The sequence below is a fragment of the Erythrolamprus reginae genome, chromosome 2 (genome assembly GCF_031021105.1).
Source record: "Erythrolamprus reginae isolate rEryReg1 chromosome 2, rEryReg1.hap1, whole genome shotgun sequence".
NCBI classification, from domain to species: Eukaryota; Metazoa; Chordata; class Lepidosauria; order Squamata; family Dipsadidae; genus Erythrolamprus; species Erythrolamprus reginae.
In genome coordinates, this window is record NC_091951.1 from 210,899,970 (window position 1) to 210,927,602 (window position 27,633).

General features: G+C 39.0%; 1 protein-coding gene across 7 annotated transcripts in view; it reads left to right on the forward strand.

The window, feature by feature from the left end:
- ELAVL3 (ELAV like RNA binding protein 3) overlaps positions 1-27,633 on the forward strand; it is a 101,322-nt gene that overhangs the window by 58,435 nt on the left and 15,254 nt on the right. For 6 of the 7 annotated variants that reach the window (XM_070741715.1, XM_070741709.1, XM_070741710.1 and 3 more), the window contains exon 2: positions 15,528-15,750. In XM_070741715.1, coding sequence (XP_070597816.1) covers positions 15,543-15,750 — 208 coding nt within the window. In that variant the 5' untranslated portion in view covers positions 15,528-15,542. The remainder of the gene's footprint in view (positions 1-15,527; positions 15,751-27,633) is intronic. The other variant, XM_070741714.1, reaches the window with a different exon arrangement.

Genomic DNA, 27,633 nt, shown 5'->3' on the forward strand with positions numbered 1-27,633 from the left:
CCTGTTATTTTACTTTCCGAGCTGGTTTGATGGTTCCCTTGCCAACTTATCCTTTTATTTGAGTTATATGTTCCCTTGATATCAGTTGAGTTTCCTGTGGATCCTACTTGAATAGGTTTGGTTTTTCTTGATCTGTACAGATGGAATTGCTAGATAGATAAATTCCTCTCATGCATAATGTTCCCATGATGGATAAATATTGTAATTTTATGCAGAAACTGTGCTGCCTTTGATGGCTCTACTACTGCTAATCAGGAGATTAACACCACATTTGGGGAGAATAGCTCTCTGTGTGTTTGTTTGTGTGTGTGGGTACGTACACATATCAGGGGCGGGTTTCATTTACCTGCATACCAGTGTGCTGCGTGCGCATCCTGTTCATTTGGGTGGTTGTGCATGCACACCCCATCGCTTTACGTGATTTTGCTTCCGCGCATGTGCAGGAAGTAAAAGTGCACCAAAATCTCATGAGGGACCTCGCATGCACGTGATTTCGGTTTGCGCAGAAGCAAAAAATCACCAAAATCTCATGCAAGCGTCCCCTTGCGAGATTTTGCTTCTGTGCATGCACAAGAAGCAAAAAAAGCCTAACAATTTTAAAAAGAGAGAGAGATTGGCAAAGATGACACCAGAGCAGTTGCGTGCAAATTGCGCAATCTGGCGGCTGCTACCAGAATGGAGCTCCAGGACATACTGGTAGCAACCCACCACTAGCAGACATGCATATCAAAGTTTCAAGTGTATGTCAATAAATATTGTTGTGTTCGTTTAAAAATATCGTAAGAAATTCACTGATTGGTTAAGACGTGGCTATTTGGAAAATAGCCGCGAAAGTTAAATAACTGTCAGTTGGAAAAAGCCCGCCGTTTTTAAGAGTATAAATAGGGCAACGGATTAGCCGTTGCCCTCATTAGGAAGATTCTTGCTTGGTGATTGTTTGCTGTTCTGATGACCCAATAAATATTATTGTTTGACCAACCACCGGAGTCGTGATTTAACAGTGGCGTCGAGGAGGTCGAACTCCCGCGAACGCAACTATGAACTCGGCCATGGTGCCACCGCCACCTCTCTTCAATTCCGAGTCAGAATTGTGGACTTCATATATGTCCAAATTCAGACTTTTTCTCAAAGCAAGCAACCTGCACGACGCAGAGGACAAAAGGAAAAAAGCCATATTTTTGAGCTATTGTGGTCAGGATATCTACAGCTTGGCTTCAACCCTCGTTGACCCAGACACATTGGAAACCGTCGCATGGTCAACCCTCCAAACCAAGCTCACTGCCACATTATCAACCCACGACTCCCGTCCGTGTTCACCGTCACCAATTCGCTCAGATGCGGCAATCGGAAGGGGAATCCACCAACGATTTCATCACCCGCCTCCGTGCCGTTCTTCCAAAATGCAGATTTAAGGATCCTGAGGAACAACTGGTTGACCGCCTCATCTTTGGGTTAACCAACATTACGCTGCAGAAGAAAAACCTAGTGGACGAAGAGGCTTCCCTCCAAGACATTCTTAAAGCCGCAAAAGCGTCCGAGATATCCGAAACTTCTGTAGCTGAAATCAAGCGCACAACGCCTACCGTCCACCACATTCCAGACGACTCCGATTGGCACAGCTGCCCAAATGATGACAAACATCTGGAATCCAGCACACCAGATAATACCTGCCTCCAAATCCGCAGACCATCTGACCGCGACACCAAAGAGCCACCTCGCCAGGACAAGTGTGCCGGTTGCAATGGAAATCATCCACGCTACCGCTGCCATTTCAAGGATGCCTACTGTCGCCGTTGCCAGCGTCGTGGACACATCGCAGAGGTTTGCCACGCTGTGTGTCCCATCTCAACAAACCCACAAAACTCAAGATCTTTTTCTACACCGAGAAATAGACGACCTCCGTTTTCTCGCAACGTTTCCCGACCAGCCGACGATTCGCGCTCTTTCAACCAAAGAGGTAACTGCCCCTCTTCTGTCAACTTCAATTCTCCCGCCATGGAGAACAAATTAATTGTTTCCCTTTTCCTAAACGACCTTCCCTGTGAAATGGAGTTGGACATGGGCTCGAGACATTCAATTATGCCGTGGCAAAAACTTAATCTTTACTTGCCCCGCGTAACAAAAGCCGATTTAAAACCTTGGGATGCGGGTTTGAGTGATTTTCAAGGTTGGAGAATTCCTGTGTTAGGAACTTTAAATGTACCAATTACGTTTAAGAAATTTCGAGGTCTTTTACCTCTTATTGTGGTGGATGGTCCTAGACACACATTGTTGGGACTTAAATGGTTACAACCTTTGGGCATTTCAATTTCAGGAGTCAATAATGTATGTGAATCATTTGACCCAAACAACTTACTTAGGGAATTCCCTGAAGTTTTTTCTAGTGAATTAGGTAAATATACAGGCAGTCCTATTTCTTTTAATCTAGACCCAAACGTTTCTCCTATCCGATTAAAGCCCCTCAGAATTCCCATTCCACTCTTGCCTAAAGTAGATGAACAATTGGATAAACTGATAGCTCAGGGCATATTGATCCCAACGGATCACGCCAAATGGGAAACGCCTATAGTCACCCCTATCAAACCAGATGGCTCGATTAGAATTTGTGCAGATTATAAAGCCACAATCAACAAAGCATTGCAACACAATGCTTATCCAATACCGGTCGTGCAACAACTCCTGCACACCTTGGGAAATGGGTCAATCTTTGCAAAATTGGACCTTGCACAGGCGTACCAGCAACTCCCCGTCGATCAAAACACCGCAGAATCCCAAATGATTGTTACTCACAGGGGCGCCTTTAAATGCTCTAGACTCCAATTTGGAGTTTCTACTGCCCCTGGAATCTTCCAAGGCCTCATGGAACACATATTAAATAACATTCCCGGGGTCGTTCCATATTTCGATGACGTATTAATCTCGGCCACATCAAAATCAGAACTCTGGGAACGAATCAGAACTGTTTTAACGAAATTTAAAGAGACAGGGCTCCATTTAAAGGCAGACAAATGTTCCTGGGCAGTTCCCAATGTTGAATTTTTAGAATTTAACATAGACAAATTTGGCATCCATCCCACTAATGATAAAGTTGAGGCCATAAAGAACGCCCCAACCCCCACCAATAAAACGGACTTACAGGCTTTCCTTGGACTCCTTAACTTTTATTCCGTCTTTCTTAAACAGAAAGCGACGGTAGCAGAGCCGCTCCATAATCTCCTAAAGAAAGACACTGCCTGGACATGGGGACCGAAAGAACATGCCGCTTTTCTTGCAGTAAAAAATTTACTTTCATCCAACAGTGTTTTGGTTCAATACAATATTGCCATGCCCCTAACATTAACATGCGATGCTTCGCCCTTCGGCATAGGCGCCGTTCTTAGCCATAATTTCCCAGACGGCACAGAAGCCCCAATTGCATACTATTCTAAAACCCTTTCTTCAGCGGAGAGAAACTATTCACAACTTGATAAGGAGGCACTGGCAGCTGTAGCTGGTGTCAAAAGATTCTATTATTATCTCTGTGGTCGTTCTTTTACTTTAATTACGGACCACAAGCCTCTCCTTCGCATTTTGGCGGGAAATAAACAGACTCCCGCCTTTCTTTCCCCTCGCATGACTAGATGGGCTATTTTTTTAGCTGGCTACAATTATACCTTAATCCACAGGGGGGAGAAGGACATAGGTAACGCCGATGCACTGAGTAGGTGCCCGCAAAAAGAACTAGTTATTGACCCTGCTCCAGCCTCTAGTATTCTCTTAATTGAGACAAACAAACAGTCCTTATTGACAGCATCAGACATAGCTGAACAAACACAGGTAGATCCAATGGGTATTAAAAGGTTGGCCAAATGAAAAACAAACAGAACAATTTCAGCCTTTTAAAAATAGACAACTGGAACTTAATGTATTAAAGGATTGTATTTTATGGGGGGACAGAGTTGTAATTCCAAAAGCATTACAGAATCAAGCCTTACAACTGTTGCATATAGGACACCCAGGAATAGTTAAAATGAAAACAATAGCCAGAAGTCATCTCTGGTGGCCTGGATTGGACAAGGACATAGAGTTGTGGGTGGGTGGTTGTGTACCCTGCCAGAAATCAAGGCCCAATCCACCAAAGACCACACCATCAGAGTGGCCAACACCAAGAGGGCCCTGGTCCAGGATACATATTGACTTTGCAGGACCAATCAGGGGCCAATCCTTTGAACTTATGGCATCTACTACTACCAGTGCAACCATAAAAACCTTAAGGAAAATGTTTGCCACACATGGCATCCCGGATATTGTGGTTTCTGATAACGGGCCTCAATTGACAGCCCGACAAATGGAGTTATTTTTTGCAGACCAAGGCATAAAACATGTACTTACTCCCCCTCACTTTCCTCAAGCTAATGGACAAGCAGAACGAATGGTTAGATCAACAAAGGAAGCATTGAACAAGGCACCACTAGGAGATTGGCAGCAACAAATTGATGAATTTCTAACCATTCAACACATAACACCATCAGCTTCAACGCACAAAAGCCCAGCAGAATTGCTAATGGGCAGGAATCTTCGTTCCAAACTAGACCGTATTCACCCAAATTACCAAAATGAACAAAAAGAAATTAAAATACAGAATGAAAGACAATTTAGCAATGGGGACTTAATTTATGCAAAAGACTATGACTCAAATGACAAGTGGAAAGAAGGAATAGTAGTGGAAAAAACGGGTTCAAAAACATATTTAATTTTATTAACAGATGGGCGTAGTTGGCACCGTCATATTGACCAACTACGCAAGCGAATTAAAGCTAACATAAACATTTTACCCAATATAGAAAAATCAACAGAGGACTTACCCGAACCAGTTCAGGACTCCAGCGATGGCTGCCTGTTGCCCCTGGAGGCCGGCGGAGATCCCATTGCAACATCGCAGACAGGCCCGTCAGAAACTAGCCGTCCGTCCAGGCAGGCAGCTCCCAAGAAAATGAACTGCGCAGGTCTCAGAGAACTGTGAAGCCACCAATCTGCTTGCAGGACTATGTTACGTGGATTAATACGTAATCAGTATCTTTTCTAAAAAGGGAGGGGTGTTGTGTTCGTTTAAAAATATCGTAAGAAATTCACTGATTGGTTAAGACGCGGCTATTTGGAAAATAGCCATGAAAGTTAAATAACTGTCAGTTGGAAAAAGCCCGCCGTTTTTAAGAGTATAAATAGGGCAACGGATTAGCCGTTGCCCTCATTCGGAAGATTCTTGCTTGGTGATTGTTTGCTGTTCTGATGACCCAATAAATATTATTGTTTGACCAACCACCAGAGTCGTGATTTAACAAATATTGCCTGGAATAAATACATTTTTAGTTGATCAGTGGGCAAAGTTTTGTCATTGAATTGCAAGATGAACTAGTGCAACAGAGCACATTAGACAATTTTAAGGGAGCTATTTCAATGTTGCATTGACTTCAGATGGAAAGCTACAAGGGTTATCTGGAAAGTTAGATTACAAGGCATGTAGCTCTCACAGGGAATGTTCGTGGGAAGCCAGCGAAAGAGAATGAGCAGTGTCAGTGGTTAGTAGATCATTGACTGGTGTTGTGGTGAAGGTTATAAAAGAGCCTCCTCATTCCATTTCTCTCCCAAGTGCGAAGTGCATGCTGTAATATGCTATCTGAATGCTAAGGGCATGAATCCTGCTGCGATGGGTGCCCAAGATGCTTACTGACGCACACAAAATTCACAGTCAGTGCCACCCGAGTATTTCTTGACCATTTTGACAATGAAGGCGAGGCTTTTCTCAACTGCATAGTTTCAGGAGATGAAACTTGGGCTTATCACCATACTCCAGAGAGCAAACATCAATTAATGCAGTGGCACTATACCCATTCTCCTTCAGCCAAAAAATTCAAATCTCAGTAATCAGTGAGAAAAATCTTGGGCACCCATTGCGCACACAAATCTTGGGCACCCATCGCAGCAGCATTCATGCCCTTAGCATTCAGGTCGGGTATTACAGCACACACTTCACTCATCTCTAACCTTCACCACAATGCCAGTTGATGATCTACTAACTATTGGCATTGCTTCTTCTCTTCTGCTGGCTTCTGGCTACACAATAATACCAACTTCCCCTGTGAAGCTATGTGCCTTGTAACCTTACTTTCCAGATAATCCTCGTAGAAGAGTGAAACAGATGGGGATGGGAAGAAGGAATATTATGCTTTATCTCTAAACATTTCCCCCTGCTGCAACCTTCCTAGCGTTGAGCCTATGCAGCTTGGAGCCAATAAAGCTTCCTTGTCAATTATGGAAAAGCAACACTGACCTGCCTTAGCTTTGCCTCTTTATGCTGTGGTAATAGGGACACTTTATATTAATTTTTTCTGCTCAGCTTGTAATTGTTTTTAACAATTGTATTTTTTTCATTTTCATGGGAATAGATGAACTACAGAATTATACTTCTAAAATTCATACTGATCAAGGAGTTCTGTTATATCCCTGAAGTGCCCTGATCATTGTTTATAGGTGCTAAAATGTCATTCCCACTGGCTAGTCCTTCTATTTTACCAGAAAATATTCTGTTTTGACTAATGTGTTTGGAAACAACACATTACTCATCACCACTGTTTCTGTAAACATAATACCACCTTGATGTGGTGATTTATTGGGATGATATGCTTATTTTTTCCAAAATCACATCTGCCCATATTGAGCATGTCAAGGCTGTTCTGCAACATGCTTTTCAAACATAAACTGTTTGCCAAGCTAAAAAATGTGACTGTGATCATCAGTCCTTGGCTGATTCCTATCCTTGCATGTTATAAAGTCGTGGTCCTCAAATTTTACACTGAGGCATCCTGGGTTACAACAGTGAACTCATGGGGACCTGCAGTATATTTAACTATTTAATAAACAGATTTTTTTGTGAATTCACAGCAGTACCCTGGGGTGCTGCAGTGGAATTTGGGAAATATAAAATACAAAGAGCACCATGAAGAAGAGAGGTTGAGGATCTCTGGTCTAGAAAAAATGTAAAAGGGATGCATGGTATTTTTAAAGGAATTTTGTAACTTTTATAGGTGCTTTATACCTTATTTTTCAGACTCCACTAGAGTTCTGACTGCATTCACAAAGAAAGAGGATTGTTTAAAATGCATCAGGGGCATAAGAAACCTTCCATGATTTGAAATCAGCCTTCATCTCCCAGACTGCATCATCCAATCTTCAGTCTTTCTTTCATTGTGTACACAGAGACTATAGCTTTTGCTTAAAGGGCTACCTTTCTTCTGGCAATCGCTGATAGGAGGAAAGATTTATTGATTTGTGCCTTTGGTGGTAAAGGATATTTATGAAGCTGCCAAGAATCACTTGTCTATGAGGTAGGTGGTTATATAAATATGATGAATGAATAAATGAAACCTCTTTTGGGGGCCTTGGCACACTTCTTTCAAGTCCAGCCTGATCATAAGAATCATAAATTTCACAACAGCTTATACAATTTTAGAGCAGATGGGCTTGAATACCTTGTTTTTTTACAGTCTGCTATATAACCTTCATACAGTCTGATCTAGTGCTTGAGGACCAGGCTAGAAAGCAAGAGACTGAGCTCAAGCTCCACTGTAGCCCTGAAAGCCAGCTGGGTGACCTTAGGCCAGTCATACTCTTTCAGCCCAACTTACCTCACAGAATTGTGTTGTGGGGAAAGAACGAGGAGATACACGTGTTGGATATGTTTGCCACTTTGAGTTATTTATAAAAATAATAAAAGTGGGGTGTAAATAAATACCCCGTGTGCACAATTATTAGGCAAGTGAGTATTTTGACCATATCATTTGTATGCGTATTTTCCACATCCAAGCTGTATAAATCTGAATGCTTAGTGGATATAAGCAGATCAAGTTATGTGTATTTGCATAATGAGGGAGAATGTGGCCTAAGAAGATCAACACCCTATATCAAGGAGTGCATAATTATTAGGCAACTTCTTTTCCTCAGACAAAATGATCCAAAAAGAGTGCTTTATGGGGGAGTGATCACAGAACCATCAAATGTTTTGTTGCAAATAGTTAACAGTCACAAGAAATATGTTGAGAGAGAAAAAAAGATAGAGTTTTGAAAAGAATCAAATGTGGAGCTACCAGCAAGTCATTATCCACCAGTACTGTCTTATTTCAGAACTGCAACCTACCGAGAGTACACAGAAATACAGGATGTTCAGTGCTCAGAGACATGGCCAAGGTAAGGAAACCTGACCACCACTAAACAAGACACATAACTTGAAACGGCAAGACTGACCAAGAAATATCCTTTGGTTTAATCCCTACCACTTGTCTGCAACATTCCTTCCTCTTCCTGTTCCTCAGACTCCTAAATACCTATAAGGACTGGAAGCAGGGCAATTACCTTTAAAAGAACAGGATATTGGAATACTTGTTTCCATTGGATGAGTAACTTTAACAAATGCTTGGAAGCTACTGCTAGTGTTCATGCACTGTGTGTTCGTTTACAATACTGATAGTCCTTGTTTAACAATGATAATTGCACTAGTAGCTTGGTCATTAAGCAAAGCAGTCATTAAGTGAAACGTGATGATATTTATATTCTTACTTTAGCTTTCCTTTATGAAGGGTATATATATGAGGATTGGTCCTAAAGTCATAGTTCCCTCTAAGCTGAGCAGTGAGCAATCGCTCACTTAAAAATCATCATCAACTCAGAGTTTTCCAAACCTGCCCAGAAGCCGAGAGGGAAAGAGTGAGAGGGAAGGAGAGAGAGGAAGAGAGGAAGAGAGAGAAACAGATAGAAAAAAGAGAGGAAGGAAAAGAGAAAGAAAAAGAATGGGAGTAAGGAAGAGCGAAAATCAAAATCTAGTTTGAAACTAGCTCAACTATTTAAGTGGCATTTTGATATTGATAGAGTTGCCCTATTATGAGCTCACTGTTATAGACACACAGTACAGTATTTTATTTTGAAATTCTCTGAGGCAAAACAGGGTGGGGGTTTTGTTTGTTTGTTTGTTTATTTATTTATTAATTTATTATTTCTGTGCCGCCCAGTCCCAAAGGGACTGCCGCTCAGACACTATACTTTTCCGCCCACCCCCAAAAAAATTAGAGGGAACACTGCCTAAAGTTATTTTCTTATCACTAATTTTTGCAAACAGATGGTAAATAGGCATTACCTGTATTTTCCTCAATCTAAGTCCCTCCTAATTATTGGGCTTCTCTATAACCTCATCTGTTACTAAGCCCTTTTCTCTTTCAACAAATTAAAGAAAACTTAACAATCGCCTTGTTTTCTATTGTCCAAGGATTCCTATACAGTATTTCGCTTATTTCCATTTCACTTGCTGTGTTTATATTTTCTTCAAATATTAAGCATGCTAACTCTCCCATTCTGGTTTAGAACCGCCCCAAGTCTTTGGAGAGGGGTGGCATACAAGTCTAATAAATAATAATAATAATATTTATTTATTTGTTTATTTATTTATTTGTTTATTTATTTATTTATTAGATTTGTATGCCGCCCCTCTCCGCAGACTCGGGGTGGCTCACAACACATTATTATTATTATTATTATTATTATTATTATTATTATTATTATTATTGGTGGTGGTGGTGGTGGTGGTGGTGGTGGTGGTGGTGCCTGGAATTTTCATGCAGACATTAATATACAGTCATGTAACTGGGTCTTCCGTGGAGTGCACAGTTACCCTTGTGGTTTGTTAATATACTGGAGAATACTGGAGAAACAATTACAAAGGTTTTCACCCTGATCTTCCTTGGACTCCATTTAAATAATAATAGAATCCCCTACTGTTAAGGTCTCCACGCCCCTGCCCAGGGACAGATTCTTAGTGCATGACAATATTTGTTTTCCCTCCAAGAACTCTGTGTTCTACAGATCTTCTCCCTCTTCCTTGGAAGGCTTTCTTCCTACTTTGAATGCTTCATTATTTGTGACTGCTGCGATCAAGCAGGATGCTGGGATCTCACCCCAAGGCTGCTTCAGCCAATCTTCCTGCTTTTCTCCAGACAAGCTATCTTGACTCATTATACCAATTATACACTACCATGATATCTTCTCCAAAAGGAATACATAGTACACAGTGCAGTGCACTGGATTGTTCTCATACTCTTCCTGGATGTCTAATTGTAATTTATAAATAGCATTTTGTCACTAGGACTATGGTGCTTCATCAGCGTGGGCTTGCCAGGGCTTTGAGAGTTTTTGTTGCATTGTTACATTTTTATTCTACAGTTCATTTCAAGTCACTCAGAACATGTTTCAGCCTTGCAAATTACCTGTCCTGATTGTCATTTTGATAATTTAATTTGCAAATTCCTTTTTTCTTGGAATTCAAAGAGGATGCTAGATGCTAGTGATTTGCTACCAATTGCCATGGGGCCTTCATAAATGAATAGGAATTTGGTTTCTAATTAAAATATATTATACTGCATCACGTTGATTTTCTATTCCAATTGAAGAAACTGCACCTATGTATCTGTTCTGCCAGTTTTGCTTTCTGGTAAGATAGATGCCATGAAGAACAAGACTTCTTAACCTTGTATTAATTATATAAATGAGAGAAATCCACATTTTCAGTTGCTTTAATCTTTTCCTTAACACATTTATCAAATCTCTCTTTCACACAAGCGTAAGATGGAGTATTGACTTTTTGGATAGATGGGCATCCATCGTAATGAGTAACTGCTGCTAATTCAGGCCCATTGTTATCTGTAGAACAAATCCTTGTCTTGAAAGCTTCAAAAGGAATTGTTTCCATCTCTGAGGTAACAGGGGGTAACAAGCAAAAGACTGATAGTGCTATCACTATTAGTATTTTCACCTCTATGTATGTTGGTTCAAATAGGTTGTACTGAATTTGCAGTTTTCAAGGAAGTTACTAGGCTCAACTCCATTTTCTTTCCATTTTACCTTTTATCTTCCTATCAGTCTCTCATATATTAAATACAGATGCAGACTTTATGATCTTTGCCATTCTGATTATGAAAATTATTGTATTAGATTATTTTATTTTATTGATTGATAACATGTATACATCTGCCCATCTTTCAATCAACTCTGGACAGCTCCCAATCAAAAATGAAAAGGCATATTAAAGCATTTAAAATCTCTCAACCTGTTGAAGAATAAACATTAAAAACAAAAATTCAATCTGTGTTAACATGCCATCATCTAAATAACTCCCAGTGCTTGGAGGAAAAAGCCAGATCTTTAAAGCTTTATGGAAGGCTAACAGGGTGGAGGCCTGCCAAGCCTCTGGGGTCAAGATATTACATAGGGCAGGGACCATCACAGAGAAGGCACAAAGTATTTCCCTCTACTGTATTAAGGAGCAGTTGACATACCATTGTGTTCAGTGTGATTTGGAAAAGTTTAGATTCTGGTATAAATTAGTGGGTGCAGCATAGACTGACAGAAATTATAGAACTTGAAAATAAGTCTTATATAAGTAGATGTGCAATGTGATCTTATTTATTTTACTTTTGTTTTATTAATTGGACTTATATGCCACCCCTCTCCATGGACTCTTGATTATGATAAGCTTGATTATGATGATCTACCATTTAATTACTGATTATAATAGAATAACTAACCCTGTATTCTAAAACACAGAAGAAAAATTCCAAGTCAGTCTTGAATCATAGTGATTACTTGGACATGTTCACATGTAATTTTAAGGGCAGCAATATGAAACAGTTTGCATTGCTTGCTTTTTCTAATTTGCCAGTCTAGCCTACATTCTGAGGATGATGTGGTGCCCTCCATTTAAGTAATAACTATGTTTTGCCTTGGTTAGCATTTTCCAAGTTTAGCCAAGGTTGTCTAGATTCTTTGGCCATGAAGTCAATCATGCTGAACCTATTCACATGGAACAGCATGAGCCAGTATTTTGAGCATTTGGTCTTTCTGTCCCAGTGCATGCATTCTGTTCATTGTTTCTTTCTTTCTACCACTTGAAGTGGATAAATAAGCTAGAAATTACTTACTTAATAATTTCATTTAAAAGGGGGAACTTTCTTTATTTGAAATACTCTGTAAAAGCTGGCATTGTAAACCCAATTGTTCTTGGTCTGCCACTTTTAACTTATGTGATAACAAAAAACCAAGTTTCTTCCTTGGCATATATCTAGAAAAAAACAATAAAACTTGAGCTATATAGCTCCTGGACTTAACTGGTTAAGAGGGTGCTGACATGAGGATGTGATTCAGTTAGCAGTTTTTAAGGAGATTCAGAAGAATAGCAGCTCCTTGAATGCCAAGTTGAAAAAAGGTATACAGTGTTCCCTTGATTTTCGCAGGTTCGAACTTCGCGAATAGCCTATACCATGGTTTTTCAAAAAATATTAATTAAAAAATACTTTGCGGGTTTTTTTCTATACCACGGTTTTTCCTGCCCGATGACATCATATGTCATCGCCAAACTAATAATTTTTGCAAATAAATAACCAAAAAAAATAATTATTGTTAATAAATAATTATGTTTATAAATATCAGGATCACTAAGTGTCTTATTCAATGGTGAGTACCAGTAATAATGGTGAGTAAATGGTTGTTAAGGGAATGGGAAATGGTAATTTAGGGGATTTAAAGTCTTAAGGGATGGCTTGTGATACTGTCCATAGCCAAAAATGGTGTATTTACTTCTGCATCTCTACTTCACGGAAATTCGACTTTCGCGGGTGGTCTCGGAATGAAAATCGAGGGAACACTGTACTGCACTTCATAATGGATATAGTTTTTATTTCAAGGACTCCAGTCTGCAACTGAGGGGTCTTTTCAAGAGACTAGAAAGGAAGGCAATTTAGCATTGATTCTCTAAGGAACTTGCCATAAGAACCACTGAGCATTGTCTTACTTTGGGTTTCAGAGCTGTCCTTCATTTTCTGTCACCAGTATGGTTGCAAAGTTGGAAGTAAATTCAGAAGCAAGGGCTCCCAGTTTTTAAATTACTGCTTATTATTTAGTAAGCTATTGCTAATTTTAATTATGGCTGGCATGCTTCATTCATTTTTTTTTTGCAGAAAATGGGCCTTGTAAGAGGGAGCGGAATGATAGGGAAGCCCAAGGTTCTCTGAAGCTCATTCCGGTCATTTTAAAGCATGGCTAGTGGGATGTTTGATATTTGAGCCAGGATGTTCTCTGGTCTCTAGCCTGGGAATTTAAATTCCTTTAGTTTTCAGTTCAGCAAGAAATCACTAATGAAGATGGGTTTTTATCACCACGGATGGTAACATAATAGATCCATTGTCTGGTAGAACTTTCATATGCAGGACGAACTGAAGATGGCTAACAAGTACTTTAAACAAAATAACCAGAGAATCATTACAAAAAAATGCTGTTCAGCCCAGCCTTGCTTTTCTTCAGAGACAGTGGCTGAGCATTTGCTTCTTGCTTTTTGGTAAGCCTCCCATATGTATTTGAGGCCTAAAGCTTTTGTGCTTAATTAACTATTGTTTTACTCACTGTTGCTTATAAAATAGAGTAGGGCTAATATAATAAGCTTTATTAAATATAAGAAAACAAATTTGCCAGTCTATTAAGACATTCTGAATTTATATACTACTCTTAATGTGAAAGTTAACAAAACATCAGTAAATCAAGGTGATGCTATTTTCCCCAATTAGAACCACAGCTGGTGCACTTACTGGTGTTGATGCCAGCTTCAAGAGAGTGGCAGACTGGGAGTAAGAAGCCAACTTGAAAGATAAATCACCCAACAATCTTGAAAATTTGAAACATCTTAAATTGCCTTTTTTAAAACATAGATTAAAAAATGGCAGGGCAATGAATTGACAGGATATATTGTAATGTTTCTGATAACATAGGTTTGTATGTAACTGATGTCCACTTGGACCTGGTATAGCAAATACAACTATAAAGTACAAATTGTGTATATAAATTATAGGATGTATGAAACTGCTACTACTGGTAAGCTTAACATAGGTCCATGAAATTTGTTGACAATCTTTGCAAAGTAATAGGCATTAAGCATAAAATTAGACATGTATAAATCATCAGTCAGAACCTCTGAATAAATGTGAACAGAATTGCAGACTTCATATTGTTATATTCATATTTGTTTCCCTGTTCCCTGGCTTTGTGTATCTTGACTTGTACCCAAACTGGTCATTTTTTAAAAGTTATTATTTCAGATACATTTTGTATTTAAATCACCTTACAGTTTATATCTTTACATAAATTCCTAAGGTTTTCTACCAAACATGCCACTGTTTAGAAAGTTGCAATTTGGTCTGATTGCAGCATTCTGGTATTTTTTGTAACATAATCTTAGTTAGTTTTTATGTTAGAGTGTAATATGGCTTTTGAATGATGGTTTTTAGAACCATTATTTATTTCTGTGAAGTAGAGAATAAATATGGAACCACACTCAACAAAATAAATATTATCTTTATGTTCAAAATTAAATCTCCAAAGCCTAGTAAATACCATATAGTCAGAAAAGAATGCCCTATCCTCAACCATTTATGTGAGGAGATTATTGGCAGGCCCAGGAAATTAGTGATGCATTTTTCTTTGATGATATTCATTCTTGGCCTGAGGCTGGAGTGTAATGGCAGAATCAATGGTATGATCAATAGTTTAAGAGTGAATCAGCATTTTGCTAACAGAAGAGCAGCCTGCAGGAAAGCATAGAGAAGTGGATGGTTGGCAGAGAAGCTTTGTAGCAATCAGAAAAATGTCCAGGGAATGAAATGGATAGGACCATTGTAAAGGAGTGGGGGTATTGCCTAAAGAAGCATTGATCAGTAATTATTGTGAAGTCCTGAATTTATACCACCCTTCCATCATATACACTATCAATAAATGATAACCAACCACTTGAAGTAATATTTGCTTAAGGAATTTGTTTATCCATAGAAAAATATAGTGACCATTAAATGAATAGTTTAAAATTTCCTTTAGGTCAGATACAAATCTTGGTGATTTTCATGCACATATCTACATAGCAGATGTTGGGGAAACTGCAGAGATGGTTTGAGGATGTTTCCCCAACTTTTCTTCCTCTATCCTACTGATTTTCTCTGTCGGTATTAGCAATGCTTTTTCTTAGTCTCGGAATTCAGGCAAAGTTGTTCAGCAGAAGGCAATATTTATTCTGCTTGAGCACAGCTTTTCTGTAGGACTAATTGTTTGGGAGCTGTATCACATAGAAATAGTAGACTAGTGTGAATGAAGTGGGACCATCGTGCGCCTTCCTGCACTTCCTTTTTTTCTAGTATTTCTTTTCTCCCTTTCTTCTCCATTTGTTTCTGTACATTATTGCATAAAATCTACTTGAGAGGTCTGTATCATGGTCACTCACATAAGTTTTTTTAAAAATATACTACAGTGATATAACCTCTGTGAAACCAAAATACTGAAACAAATATATTATAAACCTAATCCATTCCAATAAGCCTTACATTGCAAACAAACAATTTCATACAAGCTGCTGGGTTTGCCTCCCAGCCTTCATAACCGTAACACTTTTCCCTCCTCCCTCTTGTTTTCAGCAGATAATCAGCACAATGGAGACCCAGGTGTCCAACGGCCCCACAAGCAACAGTTCCCTCCCCAATGGGCCACTGATCAGTGCCAATGGCGCCACCGATGATTCCAAAACTAACCTCATAGTCAACTATTTGCCCCAGAACATGACACAAGAGGAATTCAAGAGTCTGTTTGGAAGCATTGGAGAGATTGAATCATGCAAACTGGTTCGAGACAAAATTACAGGTAAGACAGTACGTGTCTTCTGTATGGATGAAAAAGGAAAAAAAATGAGATAGAAAGATAATCTGGCTAAAAAACCAATAGTAAAATGAAAATACATACGTGTTGGGAAATTTCAAAGAGCTGTGGGGTTCTGAAGAAGTGTTCTGTGTCACAGTGCATTCACACAGTGCAGTAGCTATGGAAAACAAGTTCCATCATATTGGTTATTTTAAAGATCATGAACACTTCTCAGTACAGTAGTGTTTTATGTTGGAATATATCTTGGGTACAGCTTAACTGTCAACTGTAAAAATGCTGCTGCTATCACTCTACCTCCAAACTAACATCATAAAGTTAGAAAGAGATAAGAAACCCCTAATTTAATGAGCATTTTCTCCATAGGAAAATAAAAAACCAACAAATAAGGAAAAATAAGTATTGTGTTACATAGTAAACTTATAATATGTTTATGGAATTGTTACTCTTTAAAATATGATAATTAATGGGTTTAAACTAACAAAATATGCAAGGAAGAGTATTAATGGCTGTTGCCGAAGGTGTACATAAACCTCCAGATTAAAATACTTCTAATACTAATTCTGTAGTAGAAAATGTTGCTTCCTTTTGGAAAGTATAAGAATGGGTTTATAGAGATCTTCTAACTTTAAGACTTGTGGACTTCAATTCCCAGAATTCTCCAGCCAGCTATGCCAGCTATGCTGGCTGGAGAATTCTGGAAATTAAGTCTACAAGTTTGGGGACCCCTGGGTTAGAAGAAAAAACTTTCATTGAGCAGACTAGCATATAAACTATATTAGAAACATAGAAAATTGACAGCGGAAAAAGACTTGATGGTCCATCTAGTCTGCCTTTATACTATTTCCTGTATTTTATCTTAGGATGCATATATGTTTATCCCAGGCATGTTTAAATTCAGTTACTGTGGATTTACCAACCACGTCTGCTGGAAGTTTGTTCCAAGCATCTACTACTCTTTCAGTAAAATAATATTTTCTCACGTTGCTTCTGATCTTTCCCCCAACTAACCTCAGATTGTGCCCCCTTGTTCTTGTGTTCACTTTCCTATTAAAAATAATCCTCTCCTGAACCTAATTTAACCCTTTAACATATGTAAATGTTTCGATCATGTCCCCCTTTTCCTTCTGTCTTCCAGACTATACAGATTGAGTTCATTAAGTCTTTCCTGATAAATTTTATGCTTAAGACCTTCCACCATTCTTGTAGCCTGTCTTTGGACCCGTTCAATTTTATCAATATCTTTTTGTAGGTGAGGTCTCCAGAACTGAACACAGTATCCCAAATGTGGTCTCACCAGCGCTCTATACAGCGGGATCACAATCTCCCTGCTTGTTATACCTCTAGCTATGCAGCCAAGCATTTTACTTGCTTTCCCTACCACCTGACTGCACTGTTCACCCATTTTGAGACTGTCAGAAATCATTACCCCAAATCCTTCTCTTCTGACACAGAACTGCCAATAAAGTACTCAGATTGAGGATTTCTTTTCCTTTCCCCCATATTTATGATGAAGAAGATCTAACTATAATTTTGATTAGAATTGAGCTACTCTAGATTTTTGGAATTGTTATAGAGGACATAAATGGCTCTCAGCTGGTAAATTCTTAGGATTTGGGAGATTTTTTGCTAATATTAGATTCACTTTTGAAAATAGATGACATAAATTTAATAAATACATAAATTTACCTCTACCTTCTGGCAAGCTACATTAACAGTGGTAGAGAAAATACAGTGGTTTTCTGGTGAAAAGACAAGCACGTGTGTATTAGAAAATATATTTAATATAATATTTTAGAAATTGTAAGATGGAATACATCTATGAAACTATGGATTATAGAAGATATCAAGGTATTTGCATCCAGACTACATTTTATATTACTCTTAGAATTCCTTAAGAAGTAAATACAAATTTAGTAAACCATTATATTTACATAGCAAAAGAGCATTTTAATGATTTGCTTATTTGTAAAACAAATAAAGAAATATCTTTAAATATTTTGTCACAGCAGGTGACAGCACTTAGTTGAGCTACTTTGGGTTTGAAAACTACCCTAGGCTTGGTTAGTATTTGAGTTGGAAACTCCTAGGGAATCTTGAAGTTGTAGACTAGAATAGGAAATCCATAACAGTCTGAAAGAATACATTTGCAATCCAGTTGTGTGATTGTCCAAAACCCATATTGACATATCTATGAGGTCAACAGGAGAAAAAGCCAGATAAAATATTACACTGGGGAGCAATTTGCAACACAATTTCTGTTGAGTTTGATTTTTGAGCTTTTTAATAGTTAATTGGGCATGCTGGTTTCAAAACTGTAGTTAGTTTTCTTCTACCACATCAAGTTTTTTCTCCACACCTTATATTTTTACATAGCCATCTAGCTAACTTCATGGAAAATCTTGGTGCAGTCAGTGATGAGCAGGGTGAGCGATTCCACCAAGATTTGAAGGTCCTGGAGGCACAGTATCAAGGTAGATGGGATGTACATATGATGGCTGACTATTGTTGGAGCATCAAGCGAGAATGTCCACAGATTAAACACTTCAGAAAAAGCTATGTGAAAAATTTTACCTTAATATGTATAATTGGATGAAACTGATTATCTGTACTCCTTTCAGTCTGGTTTCAGGACCAGTCACAGCACAGAAACCGCTTTGGTCATGCTGGTGGATGATCTCTGGCGGGCCCGGGATAGGGGACATTCCACTATCCTGGTGCTCCTCGACCTCTCAGCGGCCTTCGATACCATCAACCATGGTATCCTTCTGTGACGGTTGGAGGGATTGGTAGTGGGAGGCACCATTTTAAAGTGGTTCTCCTTCTCCTCCTGATCATTTGCAGTCAGTGTTAGTGGGAGGGCAGAGGTCCACTCCTCAGCCTTTCCTTTGTGGGATGCCACAGGGGTTTGTCCTCTCCCGCCTACTATTTAACATCTATATGAAGCCGCTGGGCAAGATCATGGGATGAGGTATCATCAGTACTCTGATGATACCCAGTTATACATCTCTACCCCATGCCAATTCAGTAAAGCGGTGGATGTGATGTGCCAGTGGCTAGAAGCTGTAAGGGTCTGGATGGGGGCCAACAGGCTCAAGCTCAACCCAGACAAAACCGAGTGGCTGTGGGCATTTTCTCCTAAGGACTATTTGATCTGCCTGTCCGTCCATTGTGCTGGGGGGAGAAACATTGACCCGCTCAGATAGGGTCCGCAACCTGGGTGTCCTCCTGGACCCACAGCTGAACCTTGACCATCATCTCTCGGTTGTGGCCAGGGGGACCTTTGCCCAGGTTCACCTGGTGTACCAGCTGCGGCCCTATTTGGACCAGGAGGCTCTACACACAGTCGCTCAGGCCCTCACCACCTCCCATCTTGATTATTAGGATGCACTCTATATGGGGCTACCCTTGAAGAGTGTTCAGAGACTCCAAATTGTCCAAAATGCAGCCATGCGACTTATCATTGGTGCACTTCAGTACACCTATATAACACCTATACTCCACTAGCTGCACTGACTGCCTATTAGTCTCCGGGTACAATTCACGGTGTTGGTTATTACCTATAAAGCCCTATATGGCTTAGGGCCAGATTATCTATGGGACTGCCTGTTGCCACATACCTCCCAGACACCAGTTAGAGCACACAGAGTTGGCCTCCTCCAGGTCCCGTCAGCCAAGCAATGTAGATTGGTGGGACCTTGGGGGAGAGCCTTCTCTGTTGCTGCCCTGGCTCTATGGAATCAACTCCCCCTCCCCCTGATGTCTGTACTGCTCCCACCCTGCTGGCTTTTCATAAGGCCATGAAGACCTGGCTATGCCAGTAGGCTTGGGGGTCCTAAATCAACAACTAGCTTGACCAGCTGTATGAATATGATTCTGTATGAATGGTATGTAAGTGTGTTGTTGAGTTATTCTACTATGAGGGGTTTCAAATTGTTTTTGATTGTTTTTTCTTGACTTCTTTTTATTGTTTGTAATTTTATATCGAAATTTTATATTCTTGTAAGCCACCCTGAATCCTTCGACATTGGGTGCCATAGAAGTCTAAGTAAGTAAGTAAGTAAGTAAGTAAGTAAGTAAGTAAGTAAGTAAGTAAGTAAGTAAGTAAGAACACAATTTAACTTGCAGTAACTATCATAGCCTTTGTATGAATAAAATTATTCTTTGTAAACAGTATATTTGGTACGTTTTTACTTTACTGGAGTCCACGTTTCGGCCGGCCAGGAAGGACGTTTTTGTTTTTATTTTTATTTTTATTTTTTTTAATTAATATTTTAATTGATTTTTAACAATTTAAAATCACACAACATAAAACAGTGCGTAGTGAATTGTGAATTGTGCCCACCACCCCGACATACACACATTCCCCACCACCAAATTGGGGGTATTTCTTGTATAATCCACTTAACCCAAGAGCAATATATCTGTTTATAGAGTGATTCCAGTTTATTTCTTGTAGCTTGGTCTCGGATTCTGCTCGTCATATATCGTCTTACCTTGTCCCACCGTCCCATCAGCTGTCCCAACTCAGTTTCATTATCCAAATTTATCCTTTTTTCCATAATTTCAAATTGAATATGGTCCACCATGTACCTATACCAATTTTGCATTGTCCATTTTGTCGCATCCTTCCAACCCAAAACTATTACTGCCTGAGCGCTTTCTATTGCTGCTTTTTTTATTTCTCTAAATTCTCCCATCGCATTACTTTTTACTAGTACTGCCATTTTCTTAGCGATTGTCCATTGTATATTTAACATTCTATTGATATCCTCTTTCACTTTTTGCCAAAATTCCTGCACTATCGGGCAGTGTTCTCTCTAAATTTTTTTTGGGGTGGGCGGAAAAGTATAGTGTCTGAGCGGCAGTCCCTTTGGGACTGGGCGGCACAGAAATAATAATAAAATATAATTGCATCATCCGCAAATAAATTTATTTTCATTTCTAATTCCCCTATTCTATATCCTGCCCAAGTGTTATCTTGTCTTATCTTATTAGCTAAGATCTCTATTGCTATTACGAATAATTTTGGAGACAAAGGGCATCCCTGTTTGGTGCCGTTTAATATTTTAATACTCTGCGTTCTTTGTCCATTCACTCTTATATATGCTTCACTTCCTTTATAAATCTCTTTTATAGTTTCACAAAATTTTCCCCCCATATTTAATTCATTACATAATTTATATAAATAACTATGGTTAACTTTATCGAACACTTTATACACATCTAATTTCAAAATTCCCAATTCCCTTTTAGTAGTGGTAGCATGGTGCATCACATTCATTACATTTCTAATTGGTTCACTTATTTTCCTTCCCTTCACGAATCCATATTGATCCTCTTCAATTATTTTTGGTAAAATATTTTCTAATCTATTTGCCAGTATTTTCATAAATATTTTATAATCCTGATTTGCCAAACTGATCGGACGGTAAGACCCAGGCTCTCTTAAATCTCGACCCATCTTCGGAATGGTAACAATTTCTGAAAGCTTCCATGTCTGGGGGATATCACGATTTAACAATATATTATTAAACAATTTCCCCAAATGCGGCAACAACACATTCACATAAGTTTTATAGAATTCCCCTGTAAACCCATCTGGGCCCGGTGCTTTGGCTTGTTTTAACCCTTTAATTACTCTAGCAATTTCATCTTGTGTAATTTCTGCGTTCAAAATTTGTTTATCTTCTTCACTTACTATTTTCCCAACCTTGAGGACTCCTATCTTCACTTGCTCCTCTTTATACAAATCTTCATAATATTTCCTCATTATCTCCTCTAACTGGTCATTACCATATCTAACCACTCCACTAGTGTCCCTCAATGCTAAAATACATGATTTTTCTTTCCTGTTCTTCAGATATCTCGCCATTTGCTGCATTGATCTACCCCACCTCTTCCTAATATCTGCTTCCATACATATACATTGTCCCCTCATGAAGGCCTTACATGCATCCCATACAATTGATTGTTTAATACCACCCACATCATTAATTCTAAAATATTCTGATAACTCTGTTTGCAATTTCTCTTTATCTTGTTCCCTAGCAGTTACAACTGCATTATATCTCCAAATTCTTTGATTTCGTTCCTGACCTATTTCCAATTCTGCCAATAGTGGGGCATGATCTGATATCCATATACTTTTAATGTCTACTTTTTTAACTTGTATATTGCCTCCCCTATTCATTAATTCATTAATATGCATTTAGCTATGCAGCTAAATGTATGATATCTTGCTGAATAATATGTAGCTCTGTTTAAAACATCTGCATGTAGATCCACCATATTAAGTCTGTTTAAATGTAACATCCTACTATTTGCAGTCCCATTTGTTAATTGCATATTAAAATCTCCTGCCAAAAAGGTTGAGCCCTCCTTAAAGTTGTCTAACTTCTTCTTAGTATTTATTATAAATTGTTTTGTTTTCACATTTGGGGCATAAATTGCTGCTAATGTCAGCTTCTTTTGATTTATTTTCCCTTTAACAAATATCCACCTTCCTTCTCTGTCCTTCTGAATTCCCACCTCTTCAAAATTAACCCTCTGATGAATCAGAATCACTGTGCCTCGACTTTTTTGTGTTCCTCTCGACTCAAACACCCATTTCCAATTTCTATCATTAATCAAGTTATCCCTTCCTCCCCTTCTTTTATGTGTTTCTGTCAAAATCATAATATCCACCTTGTATTGCTTAGGACGTTTTTGTGATGTCAAAGCTCCGCCCATGGAATTCCCTATTGGGATTCCCCATCTCCTTTCCAGCCTCCTGACCGGCCCGACAGCTCCGCAGCTCTTTTGAAAAGCTAACAGCCGGGTGGCGGGGCTTCTCAGCATCCTCCTGAATCTGAACTTCCGGGTTCGGCATTCGGGAGAACGCCGAGAAGCCCCCCGGCTGTTCCAAAAGGCGACAGCCGGGCGGCGGGGCTTCTCGGCGGCTTCTCGAACTCCGAACCCGGAAGTTCGGCAAAAGTTTGGGTTTGGCGTTCGGGTTCGGGAGGACGCCGAGAGGCACCCGGCTGTTTCAAAAAGCGACAGCCGGGTGGCGGGGCTTCTCGGCGGCTGTGGCCGGTTCATAAGACGGAAAAAGTTCATAAGAAGAGGCAAAAAATTTCCAAACCCCGGGTTCGTATCTCAGATTGTTCGTATGGCGAGGGGTTCGTATCACGAAGTACCACTGTATTTAAGAACAAATAAAATCCTATCTACTTTTTCATACTATCTTGTCTTTATAAATTCAGTTTCACAGCAAAATCTACTCACAAATGTTGCAGCTGAGTGCGAATTTGAATGTACGCTCAGTTGCCAAACACTACATTTGTCTTTTAGTGATTGTAATAAATTGTCCTTTCTGGCAAGACAATTTTTCTAATATTCAGCTGAATATCAGTTTATAGAATATAGAATAAGGTTGAAAGCCACCTTGGTGGTCTTCTAGTCTAAGCGCCTGCCAAACAGGAGACCCTTCTCAATTGTTTTCTGTTACACCCCCTAGGAAGAAGTAAACATTTCTCCCTCACCCCAACTCTCCACTGGGACAATTGTTTGCAATATTCGGCACATTTTCACTGAAAAAACTCAAGCGACCTATCAGTGTGATTGGGGTGTAATGTGTTTAAGTGATGCCTTAATTTATTTAGCTTCATGCTGTCTACTGCCAACATTTTTAGGCACAGTAAACATACCAGTCTTTCCTTATCTTCCACCGTAGTCACAGTGAAGTCAAGCGCTACATACACTTCATCATATATCCTGGTCTTAGCTTTCAGAAGACTTACGTTTGTTTCATTATCTCTATCTCTTTCCTCCTTTCTTTTCATCCCTGTTAAATATTTTTTCATGATGTCTCTTAACACTTTGTTATCCGTACTTCATATCTCCTGCATTGTGCTGTGTGCTATTGTTCAGTGCAAAAACCCCTACTCCCTGTGGCAAAAGAAAAGCATGTTCCCCAGGGTCATGCCCCACCCACATCATGCTGTGCCCCCCCCAGGGAGGTCCACCCCATTATTTGAGGAGCACTGCCCTATAAAGTTATTTGGGTTATAGACCCAAATAACTTATCATGTCAAACTCGATTTCATTGAGGGCTACGTCAGGTTTGTGTTTGATTTTGGGGGGCCAAGGTGGGCATGGCCAGCTTGATGTCACTTGTATCAGGGGACTTGTGGCTGCCCGAGCACTTGTCCAGTAAAAATAGGCCCCTGAGCTCCATTTTCAGCTGCAACGGCCTCCTGCACAGAAAACAGCTCTTGCAACGGCCTCTGCCACAGAAAACAGAGCTCTGCAGGAGTACCTGCAACCCTCACGAGCTTTGTGTTTGGCTGCTATGCCTCCTGCAACCCTCTGCCAGCAAAAGACGGGCCACCTTTAGCCCTCGCAATTCTGTCTTCACTGGCAGAAACACTGTGGTTTAGGCTTTCACTGTTTCCAGGGCGGCCCCATGGGCCAGACCTAAGCACCCTATGGGCCAGATCCAGCCTCTAGGTTTTGAGTTTGATACCCCTGCCCTATAACTTTCCAGACAAATAGTTGTGCAATCTCTTCTTAAAAACTCCCAGTGTTGAAATATTCACAATTTCTGGAGACAAATCATTCTATTGATACTTATTCTGTCAGAAAACTTTCAGAATTTAGTTTCTTAGCCCTAATTGCCCTTTTTGTCCATCTATGAATCTTTCCCAGGTTGCTTTGGTCATGGAATGCATAGGCCAGAACAGAAATGGATGGTGCATGTGACCAAAATGTTCCCCATTCAACTCCCTGGACTCAGGACCAGCCCAGACTGAGTTAATTATTCTGGATTAGTTCATTGCTTGTCAACATAAATCAGAGACCCAAATAACTTATCATTTCAAAATGGTCTTAGTCATTACAAAAAAGCTTAGTATGTATAAGCTGCTTCATTGTAAGACTAGAAAATTTTATTGCAAAGCATACAAATTGTATTTACAATTTACAGAGAAAAGGAGATTAGGTTTAGGCAATCATTCAGTCAAAAGGTTTCAAGAAATGGATTTACACATTACTGATATGATACCTATTTGGTCTTGATGCATATCAGATAAAAATATTTTCTATTTTAATTAAAATTTCTTCATATACTGAAAACTAGACATCTGATCCCTATAATATGAAAGGAGTGAACTGTAGCAATATCTAACATGTTGAAATTGTTAAATTATTTCTCATAATAAATTAATATGATTTGTGTCACAGATATGACTGCAATATAATACTAAGCACTATTAGATGGTGAGTGCATGAATATATCCATGTTATTTTCTCATTAATAATAGGGGAAGTAGTTGCCATTGTCTTTCAGGTAGTTTTTAGCTGCTAGCTGTCCCCTAATCCTGGGATTTCCTGATGATTTTCTGTCTAAATACACATCAGATCCAATACAACACCATCTTTCAGAATCAGACACAGTCAGCTATAATACTATGATTTTTGTGGTTGATAGAATATATGAGGGTTGGGGGGGGGGGTTTGCAAGATACTGAGCATGAAAAGAAAACATGTGTCTGCTTTTAAATGCCTCTTGAAGCAGCCATCTCATTTCCCAGATCAATATATATGAGCCAGAAAAAAGATGTGTGAATCTTGATGAACAGCCAAGAAATGCCAGATCTCAAGTACCTCTGAATCATTGTTGTGGGATACTCAGCTATGCTTGAGACCCTTCCATTCTGATTTGCTACACATGTTTATATTTACTTTACCTGCAATAAAGAATACAGAAAACGTCTAAATTAAAGATTGTCTCCTACATTGGTACACTGTGTGGCTATGGACTAAGAAAGCTGTATATATACATGAGGGGAATTGAAATTTTTGGTACAAGATCCTATTGCTCTTAAAGGGCAAGCTCATTTTCACTTTAACTATCTTAAAGTCAAAATGTGAGTTTCCACTTCAGCAGAGAGTGCCCTCACCTGGAGAGATATGAACCCACCTTCCTGACATTTTGCAAATGTCCAAAGATTTGGCTCTGCCAGTTGGCCTGGGGTCCAAATGGGGGTGTATCATGCTGAACGTAGCTAATGGATTAAGATCAGGCCCACTCTTCCTATGTGCATCCTGATTCTTTCCTCCCTGTTTTGTAAATTATACATTATTATTATTATTGAGTATTTATTGCTTCAATTTTTCATTTGCAATGTTTATAAACCACCCAGAGTCATCTCTAGATGAGGTGGTGGCAAACAAGTGTGATAAATATAAATAAATAAACCACTGGCTATTAGCTCAAGAGATAATATTACTAAGAGTTAGTATAAGATTCTGCTGTGATATATATATATGACAAATACTATTCACTTTAGTATTTTTAGTGTTGTGAATCTTAGGATTAATAAAGAATAACTGTCATATAATGCTTGGAATTATTGAATAATAAACGGCTATACAGCATGTGAACTTTTCAATTTTGGTTAATTTGGCATAAACAAGCAACAAAAAGTGTCTCTGTATACAGAATTACAGATGCTTTTGAGTTGCACTTGACTCCTGGTGATGGCATTCATATGAACAATTAAACTACAACAATTTAATTGTCGAAAAGAGACTGGGCCTTTTAGCTAAGCCTATGCTGCTGAGCTCTTGAATTGCAATATTCATATCTAGTGAAATATCAGAGGTAAGTAAACTCAGGCAGAAGCTTTGAGAATATTGTACAATTTGCCTATTGTAGATTTTAACAAATGTGTGCATTTTTAAAAATATATTTAACCAAAATACAAATTTTACTAGCAAACAGAATTTTAGAATTTTAGCTGTTGCTTTAATATACACTATTATTTGTATATGTTGAAATAATTTAGTATCAGTGGGTAGAGAAGATGCTATATTGCTCCCACCCACCAGGAAATTGCCTTGCTCTAGATCCTAATAGTGAATACTGAATTCCTAGATGCTCCACGGTGACTTTTGAATCAGAAACACTGGGAGCTAGTGTTAAATTATGTGACATGTTAGTAAAATCAGCCATTTCTGCTATCTCATGTAATCAGGAAAAGTGTTTGAAGTGAATAATATAAGTCATAGTTTAATAAAGAATAGAATAGAATAGAATAGAATTATTTATTGGCCCAGTGTGATTGGACACACAAGGAATTTGTCTTGGTGCATATGCTCTCAGTGTACATAACAGAAAAAGATACATTTGTCAAGAATCATGTGGTACAACACTTAATCATTGTCATAGGGATCAAATAAGCAATGAAGAAACAGTTGGCAGCAATTGTTTTTTCTGCAGTTCTGATTATTCTCTGAAGTCTGTGCTGGTCTTGTTGGGTGCAGAACCAAACCAGACAGTTATAGAGGTGCAGATGACAGACTCAATGATTCCTCTGTAGAATTGAATCAGCAGCTCCTTGGGCAATTTGAGCTTCCTAAGTTGGCGCAGAAAGAACATTCTTTGTTGTGCTTTTTTGATGATGTTTTTGATGTTAGGTGACCATTTTAGGTCTTGAGATATGATAGAACCTAGAAATTTAAAGGTCTCTACTGTTGATACTACTGTATGTTGTCTAGTATTGTGAGAGGTGGATGGATGGAAGGGTTTCTCCTAAAGTCTACCATGATTTCTATGGTTTTGAGTGTATTCAGTTCTAGATTGTTTCGGTCACACCGCAAGGTTAGTTGTTCAACCTCCTGTCTGCAGATTCACCATTGTCTCGAATGAGTCCAAATACTGTTGTATCGTCTGCAAACTTCAGTAGATTAACAGATGGATCGTTTGAGATGAAGTCATTGGTATATAGAGAGAAGAGAAGTGGTGAGAGTACACAGCCTTGGGTGTGTGTCTGTGTGCTAATTATACATGTATCTGATGTGATTTTTCCTATTGCTTCCTGTCTG